The sequence below is a fragment of the Salvia hispanica genome, chromosome 1, assembly GCF_023119035.1.
Source record: "Salvia hispanica cultivar TCC Black 2014 chromosome 1, UniMelb_Shisp_WGS_1.0, whole genome shotgun sequence".
Classification (NCBI taxonomy): Eukaryota; Viridiplantae; Streptophyta; class Magnoliopsida; order Lamiales; family Lamiaceae; genus Salvia; species Salvia hispanica.
Genome location: NC_062965.1, coordinates 7,130,934 through 7,143,455, shown reverse-complemented (window position 1 = coordinate 7,143,455; position 12,522 = coordinate 7,130,934). Strand labels below are relative to the sequence as shown.

The 12,522-nt window shown below is 36.1% G+C and overlaps 2 protein-coding genes across 2 annotated transcripts; one reads left to right on the top strand and one right to left on the bottom strand.

Annotated features, from left to right (window-relative positions):
• Positions 1-2,319, top strand: LOC125186165. The gene has a single exon (XM_048082509.1). The coding sequence runs from the start codon at positions 1-3 to the stop codon at positions 2,317-2,319; it is 2,319 nt and encodes a 772-aa protein (XP_047938466.1).
• A 5,685-nt stretch (positions 2,320-8,004) lies between these two features.
• On the bottom strand, positions 8,005-11,444 carry LOC125203202 (protein ANTI-SILENCING 1-like). The gene is made up of 8 exons (XM_048101513.1): positions 11,198-11,444; positions 10,808-10,834; positions 9,690-9,785; positions 8,943-9,021; positions 8,767-8,857; positions 8,515-8,623; positions 8,308-8,424; positions 8,005-8,225 (listed from the first exon to the last, which is right to left on the bottom strand). Exons 1-8 carry the CDS (start codon positions 11,243-11,245, stop codon positions 8,169-8,171), a joined length of 624 nt encoding a protein of 207 aa, XP_047957470.1. The 5' UTR covers positions 11,246-11,444; the 3' UTR covers positions 8,005-8,168.
• Between the last annotated feature and the right edge of the window lie 1,078 nt (positions 11,445-12,522).

Here is a 12,522-nt window from a genome sequence, read left to right as displayed (position 1 = left end):
ATGTACGCTTACAGAGAGGTAGAAAATCCACCAATTGGCAACGATGGGATCGATGCCAATCATTTTGAGCTCAAGCCAGGATTGCTTAATATGGCTGAGGCTAATGCTTTTGCGGGGAAGGCCAATGAAGATCCCAACAAGCATCTCACTAAGTTTATTCAAATCAGTAACACGGTGAAGCTTAATGGGGTGAGAGATGAACAAATCAGACTAAGGCTATTCCCATTTTCCTTGAGAGATGATGCTAGAGACTGGTACGACAGCATGGGGTCAGGATCTGTTAAAACATGGGATGCCATGGTAGACTTATTTTTGGAGAAGTACTTCCCACCCAGCGAAGTTCTAAAGAGGCAAGCAGAGATAATTCAATTCCAGATGAAACCTCATGAGACAATCCGAGAAGCATGGGCTAGATTTAAGACACTGCTGAAAAGATTCCCCAAGCATGGTCTAAGTCCGGGACACCAAGTCATAACATTTTACAGGGGGTGTACTCCAGATGCAATGCGTGAACTGAATTGGAGCGCAGGAGGAGCACTCCTTCAACTAGGGGAGAATGATGCCATGCAAGTGATTGAGAGAGTAGCTTCCACTGATGAAGGATGGAATAATGAAAGAAACAAGTCATACAGGGTGGCCTCTGCTACAGAAGATGATAGGATAGACAGAATGTCAAAGCAGCTAGATCTTTTGACCACTCAACTGGGGATCATGGAGATGAGACAATCTGGACCAGAACTGCAAGGAGGAGTTGAAGGTGTAAACTATGTGCACCAAGGAGGGAATAACATGAACTTCAACAACTATCGCCCCAACCAAGGTGGTGGTAACTATAACAACTATGGTAACAAAGTGCATCCCAATCTCTCATATGGGAATCCAAACAATGCTCTGCAACCACCGCCAGGATTCACAGTGTCTAATGGGTTGGTAGAACAGCAGAAAAAGCCTACTACTAAAGATATCTTGGCAACATTCATGAATCAGACTACCAAGTACATGGAGAAAACTGACAAGTACATGGAGAACACTAGTCAAAGGATGGGGAAGGTTGAAAACGACGTGCAAAGCTTGAATGTGCATATGAAGAGCATTGATACTCAGATTAGTCAAATTTCTCAAGCTGTAGGTGTCCAACATCAGCCAGGGCAATTTCCAGCACAGACCATAAACAATCCCAAAGACTGCAAGGCCATACACTTGAGAGGTGGTAAAAGCTATGAAGGACCTTCCATGCCTGTAGAGGAAAAGAAGAGTACTCCAGAGGAAGATGTCAGAGCAGAAGAGAATTCCAAGGAAAAGAATAAGGTGGACATTCAGACCAAGAAAGACGCAATGCCAGAAAAGCTGCCCCCTCCCTCCATTCCTACGACAGTTAGAGTGCCCTTCCCATTTGCGGTGAAGAAGAAGAAGTTGGATGAGCAATTCTCCAAATTTCTCGATATTTTTAGGAAGGTGCACATTAATATACCATTGGTGGAAGCTCTGCAAGAGATGCCTACGTATGCAAAGTTCCTAAAAGATGTGCTCTCCAAGAAGAAGAAGTGGATTGATTATGAGACGGTGAACATATCTGAAAACTGTAGTGCGATAATTCAAAAGAAGCTACCTGCCAAGCTTAAAGATCCTGGGAGTTTCAATATCTCATGCGTCATTGGAAATGACAGACAGACAAAGGCACTGTGTGATCTGGGGGCGAGCATAAATTTGATGCCATTATCATTTTTCAGAAAGATGAAGATCGGCACTCTCAAGCCGACTACAATCACACTCCAGATGGCAGATAGATCAGTCACCTATCCTAAAGGAATTGTTGAGGATGTTCTGGTGAAGGTACATGACTTCATATTTCCCGTCGATTTTGTAGTGTTGGATATGGAGGAAGACATGAATGTGCCGCTTATCCTAGGGCGCCCATTCCTAGCAACGGGAAAAGCATTGATAGATATAGCAAAGGGAGAGCTCACTCTTCGTATGGGCAACAAACGACACATTTTGTCTATCTATAATGCTATGAAGAGTCGTGAAGATGAGGAACTTGTTATGAAGATGGAGTGCAAAGCTGTGCATGTTGTAGAGGTCCAAAAGACACAAGCAATTGAGTCCACTTTGGGGGATTTTTCATTGCCACGGTGGATGTTTGGTTCATGTGGTGGATCACTTTCTAAAGAAGAGACTGCACCAAATTCTAAAGTGAAGGAGAAGAAAACAAAAGTTGCAAATTCACCCAAAGTGGAAACCAAAATTTGTGATGGAGCTTGGCTAGATCATATGCTTCCAAGATTGATAGAAAATCCAACACCACCATTTATGGCGTGACATGATGCAGCTCATGGAGGACGTCGAGCCAACGACGATAACCAAAGGCACTGTAGGGGAGGTAACCCCTAGTAGGTAACTCTTAATTTTATCGTTTCATTTTGTTTTTGGTGTGTTTTTTTGTTGCTTGCTTACCATGTATGTCTCACTTCTCCACCAACTTTTCAAACTTATTCTTTGCTTAGCTTTGAATAAGTTTGGGGGGATGATATGGTGGATAGGGACACTAACGAGGTACGTATCTTATTGCTTTTGTTGCTTTATTTTGTTTTAGGATAGAATTATTTTGTTAGAACTCTTTGAATGCTTACTTTGATTGGTTGGGTTTTGAAATTGAATTGAAAATTTTGGTAGTAATTTGGGTGAAGACTAGTCGTCTATGATAAAAGAACCTTCCACTTTGAGCTATCACTTGACCATTGACTTGAGAGTTTGAGTAATAGGATGCATAAGTAACGAATTGCTTGTTTGCCTTGATTCGTGCTATTTGCCCAGTGAGACTTGAGCTTTTAATTCTTTCATGTGTGATTTATCATCAAATGTGTATGTGTTTCTAGAACTTGCTCCTTGTCTTCTTGAGTCTACATAGTGACCTTAAAGATAGGGGAAGATGTTAGGCCATCGTTGTTAGCCTCATTTTTACCTAAACACTAACCTTATTATATAATAATACCCTTGATAGCCAAGTTTGAGCCTATTGCCTTTTCTTTTGTCAAGCTAATCAAGTGGGTTGGGAATCCTAGACTTTAGAATTGTTGAGCTATGAAAAGAAGAATTTGGAGAGTTTAGTTGTTGAAAGAAATTGGTCGTGTTTAGCTTATCAAGTTGGAAATTGGTTATACTTAGAAAAAAAAAAGAGAAAATGAAAGAGAAAGAAAAAAAAGAAAAAAATAAAAAGAAAAAAAATAGTATATAGAGAATAATTTAAGGTCTTTGGAAGTTGGGAAGAAATTAGACAAAGTCTAGTTATTGTTGAGAAGTGTTTTGGTGAATGGTTGAAGTTGAAAGTGGATTGTGTAATGTCTTAGAATTTCACATCTTATTGGGAATTTAGTCACTTTAGCCAAATATTACCCTACCTTACCAAAGAGCCTACATTATAACCTAAACAAAAGACCTTTCGGACTCTAGATTTATTGTCACACGAAGTAGAGGAGAGGTTAGACATTGAGCAAGCATATGGTAAACCATGCATTTTTGATTGATTTGAGTGTTACTTGATATCTTATACACTTTTGAGTGAGGTGAATATACACACATATATACATCCCGAGTGAAGCACGAATCCAAGGTGATATACGAGTTAGTAGTAAAAGTGCATTCGACGGCTTAACTTGATGGAATTTGTATTGTGATATGCTCCTTTATTCCGTATTCTTTGAGACGATGATGATGTCTAAAACTCTTTTGAATCCAAGTTTCTTCTAGTTATTTTTCTTCATTGCTCGAGGACTTGCAATTGTTTAAGTTTGGGGGAGTTGATTCACTTGGATTTTACATGACTTTAGAGGGTAGTTTTACTTGGTTTTGATCATATATTGTGTACTTTGAGACATGGTTATAGCTACTCCTCTATTATGTTGGTATTTTGACCATTTTGTGAAGAATGTGTAGAAAAATGTACAAAATATGTGGATGTGCAGCTGCTCAATGTTCGAGACAGCTTATCTGGAGATTTTGAAGTCCGATTCGCAGGTAATGCATACCATTCTCTTCATCTTCCAAAGAGCTTCGTGTGGATATCTTAAACGTCTCAATCGGAGTTCGGTAGAAGAAGTTATGGCCGTTTTACCAAAACTGCGCAGAGCAGTGACATAGCTGGCGACCCGCCAAGTTCGCATGCAAACGAACCTGGCGACCCGCCAGCAAAAGACGAAAAAAATGCCGTAAGCAGCTGGCGACTCGCCAGCTTCAACGCACACCCAACCTGGCGATCCGCCAGCTTCGTTCGACAGTTTATTTTGGGCCCAAAGTCAACCCTAGGTATATATATGCCTAGGAAACGCCTCCAAACACAACTTACACGCCTCCTACCCCAAAAATACTACTTTTTCACCTAGGAAGAAGAGAAGAACGAGCAGAGGACGAGTATTCATCGCAAGATTGAAGACGAGACCTCCAATCCGCCCAATCCAATTCTAGGAGTTTCTACTTTTAGTTTTATTCTTGTTCAAACAATGTTTTTGAATATTTCTTAGACTTTTGTGATGAACATGAGTAGCTAAATCCTTCATAGAGTTCTACGGGAGAGATACAATGATTCTTATGTTTAATTGATTTCCTTTTTCTATGCCTTGGCTCATGTGGTTATTTTGACTTCTCTTGTGCTTATACATTTATTTGATTGATCACCTTATAAATGCATGTGGATTTTACTACAATACCTGAGAAGTGAGTAGTTTAATTTGAAAGAAGAGAAGTTGACGTCTTTGCCAATATAATCGACAGATTTGAGCCTTTGAATGAAGCTAAGTATCTTAGGAGCTTTTAGGAGTTGTTATCTTAATTCTAGGAAGGACACTTCGGTTCTAGGTAGCAATCTACAAATTATATGCTTTGAGAAAAGATATAGTTTTACCTTAGTGATAGCTTAATAACCCTTGAGACCCTTTGTTGGCATAGTTAAGAAGTTAGTTGAGCGTAGGATAGTTGTTATCGATCCCGTAGGATTCTACCCTTCTCATCCTTGATCTACATTCGTTTTCTTATTTGCTTTCAGTTCTCTAGTTGTTTTTAATTGTTTTTATCTTGCTTTTAAGTAGATTTAGAAAACCCAAACTTTTCGATTCATCTAGATAGTAGTTGAGGTTGGTTCGTGGTAATTAGGTTGACACTGATTGTCTCTGTGGATACGATACTCTTTGCTTACTATTTGCTACATTAGCTCCGTACACTTGCGAGTATAATTGTGTAATTGTGTTAAAATAAGTTGAGTCAACCACTAACTATTGATTATTTATATCGGAGTATTAATTGTTAGAATGTTAACGATATTCTATTCTTTCAATATTTCTTTAGAATAAAAAGCATAAATTTAAAACTTAAGTTATTAATATTGTTTAATATGTTGATAAATTTAACAATATAAAAATTAAGTGTTGAATTGGTATCATATGGATTATGGATGGTAAAACCAAGTAAAGATTTTTTCTTAAATCATTTTCGATGATACACTAAAACTTAAAACTAGGGATGTCAATTCAACCCAAAACCCGTGGACCGGTCCGAATAACCCGGTAAAATAAGCGAGTTAGGATTGTAATTTTATCACCTGAATACAAAACGGGCTAAACGGGTTGGCCTGAATGGGTTGACGGGTTAAACGGGTCGGCCCGAATGGGTTGCGGGTCGGCCCGATGGGTTGCAACTTTTAATTAAAAATTATTAAGTTTTATGGTTTTTTTTTTATTTTTGAATCCTCAATCTTTCTACATATAATCATTAGTCTTTATTCAATCTTCATTCTATATTTTTCCACTCGATCCCACAATATCAACTTTCAAGTTCCACATCAACTCATTATTCCACCTAGGCCTGTCAAAATGGATATCGGGTATTGGATACCCGATATCCAAACCCGAAAAAGTCGGATAATTGGATACCCGAAACCCGATTTTTCGGGTATCGGATCAAGATCGGGTAGTGAGAATTTTGGATTATCGGGTATCGGGTTACCCGATATCCGATCGGGTATACCCGAATTACCCGATTTATCCGATTTATTTTCTAAAGTTAATAAATTATATTTTTATTATATTTAAATATAATTTAATTTCTTAATTATAATTTAATTAATACCTAATAGTCAGCATATAAGATATGTAATTTAATTTTTTTAATTACATTTTAATTTCATTGACTTGTGATATTTTGAATTTTTGATGATATTATTGTTAGATCTTGATTCTTATGAATTATTGAATTGTGTATTTATAAAGGATGAATGTTTGAACTTATGAATTTTGATGGTTATTGACTTATTGTGGATGGATATAAGATGTTAATATGTATAACTTATGAATTTTGTATTTTTCAATGTTTTTAGTTATTTTCTTTTAAATTCGATCTACTACAAGAATTTTGTATTTCTATAAATTTGTAGTTATTTTCTCTTAAATTCGAGATACTATAAGAATTTTGTATTTCTAAAAGTTTGTAGTTATTTTTACTTGAATACTAGTACTTCAACTTTGTATTAAATTTGAATTAAATAATATTAAATAAATTCTAAAAGTTTGTAGTTAATTTTTAAAAATAAAATAAAATAAATTCAAAATCACAATTGGGACTGGATACCCGATTTTTCGGGACTGGATACCCGAGTCGGGTATCCGGGTACCCGAAAATTTCAGATCGGGTATCCGCGGGTATCCAATTTGACAGGCCTAATTCCACCGTCCCATCATCTACCACTGTCTTACCACCACCAAAGCCAATCAAGACAAAATTAAGAAATAATTCATCAAAATCTTAATATATTATCATTTTAATAATGATTCATGTAAGATGTGATTTTTAATTTTCACAAAGAATTAGTTACAAACAATGCCTAATTAATGACATGAATACAAGCTATAATTTATGTTGTAGCTGATCGAGATGAAATGCTTCTTTCCAAGTATTATTGTAGAATACTATGAAAATATGAAGATTTTATATGATTCTAATTATATGATTCTAATAAAAAGAAAAAAAAAGTATCTAAAATTAAAATCATTTTATAGATGAAAATTTTATACAAAAAATTATTTTCGAAAGCTTTTAGGCCCGAATAGCCTGATGGGTTAGCCCAAAACCCGGCGGTTTAGGGTTAGGGTTGAAAATTTATAACCCAAAAAATCCATAACCCGAATAGCCCACACCCAAATAGCCCGGCAATCTGAGTGGGTTGGCCGGAACCCGAACGGGTTAGCCCAATTGACATCCCTACTCAAAACAAAGTACTTAAGTAATTAGATTATCTCCAACTATTTACCATAAACTTAATTTTATTTTAGTGCAAATGTCACATCAAATAGTGATTTTACTCTAACTATTTACGTTAAATTCAAACTTAGAATATTCATTATCCAATACCTTTTTTCACTCATAAAATTTGAAAAGGCAATCTAGTAAACCTAAAAATAAATACTCCCTCCATCCACAAAAATTAGACTAGTTGTACCATTTCGGATTGTCCATCAAAATTAGACTCATGTCATTCATAATTTTGTCTATTTATTATAGGAGGATGGAGTAATATTTTACACTATGATGAGATTAGTTAAAGTAATATCAACGTGACATTTATATTAAAAATAAGTTTTTAAATTTTCGCATCTAACACATGTCCTAATAAACAAATCCAACCGGTTTAATTATCCAAGGTTTGCTTATTCAGGAGATTCACGTATTTATGAACAATTTTTGGTAGCTGTAATTCAATTTAATTTACGCCGTTTTGACTATTATATGCTATAGTCAAGTCAAGTATTTAGATTCGTGTTCAATGAATATACCATATTCACGAGAAGCGTCTTTCGTTTGTCTTAAAGAAACATATTTAATTTTAACTGAATTATGCTTTAGCTTTATCGATGTAGTATAAATGTTTGAGCTCACCTCAAATGGTGGAATTGAGTTCAAAATTAATTGGTTGAGTAACTAACCAACATTTAATTTCAAAATACGACCAAGCCTGTGGATTAAGGCTGGCAAGTTAATCAGACAAGAATCAAGGCAACTAGTCTCTTCTATATACCGTAACTATTACTACTTGCATGTTAGAGTGATACAATGTCTCCTACCTTAATTTGATCTCTCTTCAAAAATTTACATTAGACTACCAAAATAGCTCATCTGGAACCAACTCACATGTTTTGGGTCTTCAACCTGTTCATCAAAGGTTCAATTTCTTTGCCTTGTTGCTGCAAACCAAAACAAAATACAGATTTCAATATGAATGCAGGAACAAAGAAATACTCCAAGTAATAAGCTTCGTTGGCGTACCTCTTGCAACGCTGCCCACCACCTCCGTGATTTTTCCTCAAGTTCACGCCACAGAATAGCCATCTCAAACTCGACTGTATTGTCCTGGGAGAAGTGTGACGTCGCCACTGCATCCCTCTGTAGAGGACAATTGTTTAAGTAACTTCATTGAATATTAGCATAAACCTAGAGTGGGAAAAAAACAAGAGGGTAAGTAGGAGAAACTACCGTTTCTTTGCGTTGCTTGTAAGCTCTGCCTCTGTCAACGCTAAGATGGCCAACAAACCTGTCAGCAGCACCAACTTTTCTGATGAATCTTCTTCGACCAACAATAGGCCTGTAAAGAAAGTAGCTGCACGCTATTATCGATATATCTAAGTTGCAAGCAGAAGAAAGAAATCCCAGATACAGATTCGACCCTTTGTTGCATGGGGAGGAGCTTGAATAACCATATGCTAAAGCCTTAAAAGATGAACGTACCTTCCATCACCAAGCACAAGACAACCATTGAGCAATTCTGACATGACCTTATCTGCTGCTTCTTTTGTTTTGAAAATTACAAGTACTTGTCCTATGAAAACCATTATTTAGGGCCACAAATGGATCAATCAAGGGTGTATAATACAATTGCGTGAAATGATGCCACAATACTATACCAGAGCGTACGCTGGAAAAGGCAGTGGATGGTACCATCTTTGCCTTAACATTTTCTCTAAAAACATGCCAAACAATATCCTGAGACAGGAAAAAAAGTAGTTTATGAAGTCTTGTAGATCCAGATTCTAACAATGACGCATTATAAGCATTCGACATATATGACTGCTCAGAAGATTAAATATCTCAATCAACTAACAACTGCAACTAAAATTGACCCCAGAAGACAAACTAGTAGTCAATCAACTGCAGAAATAAATTATTAACAGAAACAAACTTACATTTAGCGCTGAACTAGTTACTCTACATAAATTATTAACAGAAACAAACTTACATTTAGCGCTGCAACTAGTTACTCTACATATCCACACAAGTGTCATATTGTTTCCTAATATTGTTTCCTAGTTACAAATTTTGAAATGCTTTAAACTTTTCTAACTTACACAATGACATTCAAATAATTGATACCGGTACTAAGGTTTTAGGGAAAATGAAAACTTCATCTAGACAATGTGCAGACGCCTGAACAAGTTTTACTGTCATACTGGTACATGTGCTTTAAGACATCAGCTTACAAACATTATATATAGCAGGGGATGGAAGCTCTTCCATATGTTGAGTACGCTGACATGCACTACATCCATGATGATATATCTACGCCATATGCAGTAAAATAAAGCTAAAATTTCAAAAAAAAAAAAAACCCAAAAGGTAAAAATAGTTAAAATCAACACCTATCAATGAAATACCTCAACTTCTGAAGCCGCAAATGAAGGGTCAAGGTTTTCTAATACCAGTAACGTCCCTTTGGTATTTGCTTCATTTAACCTTTCCTCTGCCCAAACCTGGGAAATAACAAAGAGTAAATAAAGGCTATAAAATAATTGTACTTCTTCTGCAAGATTTTTTCTTGTTATCCTTTTTTGCATGAATTAAGTGATACTCGTGAATAAACCACCATCAAAAGATTAAGAGTATATCTTCAAAACATAATTGGTAATTCCATAAGTTAAGTAGATATCATAGAAGTTTGAGTTAGTTCCACAAGTCGAGCTTGCTTTCATGAAATTTGAGGCAACTAAAAGAAGACACGAGAAACATTTATGAACAAGTAAAATGACAAATAAGCTCAAGTAGTTAGGTTGCAACATGAAAACATAGGATGTAAATTAGCAAAAACCAAATTCAAAACATTGGCAATGATGTGTCAAACTTTCATAGGAAAGAGAGGTAGGAAGACAAGGTAATGGATATAGCGTATGATCACATATTGTATGTGTATGTTTCTTTAAGACAGGAAACAAAAAAATACTGATAGAGAAAGTATCAACTTAGACTCCGCAGTCCGCACACAAACATTTTACCTGGGCCCAAGAAAATGTACATTCAAATATTAACTAGTCTCCCCTCAATTCAATCTCTCTTTGCAAATTTTATTCAACATAAACATATTTCAGCAAGGAAATGATGCTCAGACTGGAAGTAGTAGACACCAAAAGCACATTCATTTAGAGAACAGTCACAAACATGGTATTCAAACATTTCACCTAAGGAAAGTAATATCATTTTCATATAAAAGATTATCCCCATTGGCCCGAAACTAAACCAACATGCATTCTAAGAAATATCTATTTGAGCTTCCAACTTAGACGATGCAAAGAGGATAAAAAGTTATTCAACCATACAAGAGGAGCCACGACCATTTCAATAAAGATATTCCCTTGTCAACTCAAATGCTACGAGTTCTAGAGATTCTTTAGAATAACATTGTCACTTGCAACTTTTTATATATACATTGTAATATTTCTGTCATGCTCTCGCAAACCAGAAGAACTATAGCCTATAGGAAGATCAGGAAAAAACTCACCTCCAGCTTCAACCATTTGCTGGCGTCCTGCAATCAACATATGCATATATGAAACCGATCATACCAATTGAATCCGCAATCTTAATTTCTCAATGAAACAATTCTTCAAAATTTAAGCTATAGATAAATAGAAAGCTATTTCAAGGAATCATTTCTGGTAAGAGACAGCTCAATTATTCACATATTCCAAAATTGATAATGAATTACCTCTAAAGTCTTTAAATGAATAACTAAGAATTAAATTCCTTTTGAAATAAGGAATACCCTACAAATGAGAGGGAAATATCCAAAAAACAAGCGAGGCCAATTCTTAAAGCCTTTGTTTAACTAAAATTACAAAATTTGCAAGAATATATATATAATGTCTGCAACTAAGGTAGAATGACTCACCATACCAGGCTTTCTTGTGACTTCCGAGAACTTTTTACTGATACCCATTCTTACTTGTTGCTTATTTACAGTTCCTTTCCCAGTAAACTCACTTGTTTTTGAGTAACTACTCTTCCTTGCAGAGAGATCTGTTTTTTTTCGGAAAGAAAACTTAACCTTTTTGTCTTCCCCTGAAGCTGTGGTTGGAGGATTAGACAATGCATCATCAGTTCGATTCCTGACTTCTGAGAACTTTTGACTGATTATTGTGCCCACATGTTGCTCATTAACTGGTCCTTTCCCAGTAAACTCTCTTATTTCTAAATAACTACTCTTCCTGGCAGAGAGATCTGTGTTTTCTATGCAAGAAAGCTTCACGTGTCTCTCTTCTCCTGAAGCCATGGTTGGAGGATTAGGCAATGCGTCATCGTTTTGATTCCTGACTTCCAAAAACTTGTGACTGATATCTGTGCCTACATGTTGCTTATTAACAAGTCCTTTCCCAGTAAACTCTCTTGTTTCTAAATAACTACTTTTCTTGGCAGAGAGATCTGTGTTTTGTACGCAAGAAAGCTTAACATGATTCTCTTCTCCTGAAGCCGTGGTTGGAGGATTAGGCAATGCATCATCGGTTTGATTCCTGACTTCCGAAAACTTGTGACTGATACCTGTGCCTACATGTTGTTTGTTAACAAGTCCTTTCCCAGTAAACTCTCTTGTTTCTAAATAACTACTTTTCCTGGCAGAGAGATCTGTGTCTTCTAGATTCACGTGTTTCTCTTCTCCAGAAGTGGTTGGAGGATTAAACAATGCATCATCACTTCGATTACCTTTAGACACAGCACAAATTAGAATCAACATCCCAGAGTAGGTGTCTGCTCAAAAACAATAAACTAAAGGATACCTGAAGAAGGTAGAAGTTTTCTTTTCTTCGTAGGACCTATATCAGATGGACTTGCTGGGAGGAACTGCACAGACCTCTTGATATTATCTCTAGCATGAGGCCTATCTGTTATAGAATTTTTTATCTGCCTACTGCTAGTGCTAGAAGTACAACCTGGTGCATCAAGACCTGCATGCATAACAAATAATCTGAAACCCTCTCTTAAGTGCTTGATTAATTCGTTAAGAACAGGCAACCTGATAGTATGCACAATTTTATCATGGTATGATAGAATGGAGGTCTGTCTTCTAATTGGCTTTAGCACATAAAGTTTTCAATTCATTGGAGAATGAGATTATATCAGATTAAGATACTCTTCCTTTGCAAGGAAACAACTTGAAAGCCACATAAAACTGTTACTTCACTGTTTTCTATTAATAAATTCAAGTATGTGGAGCATTAA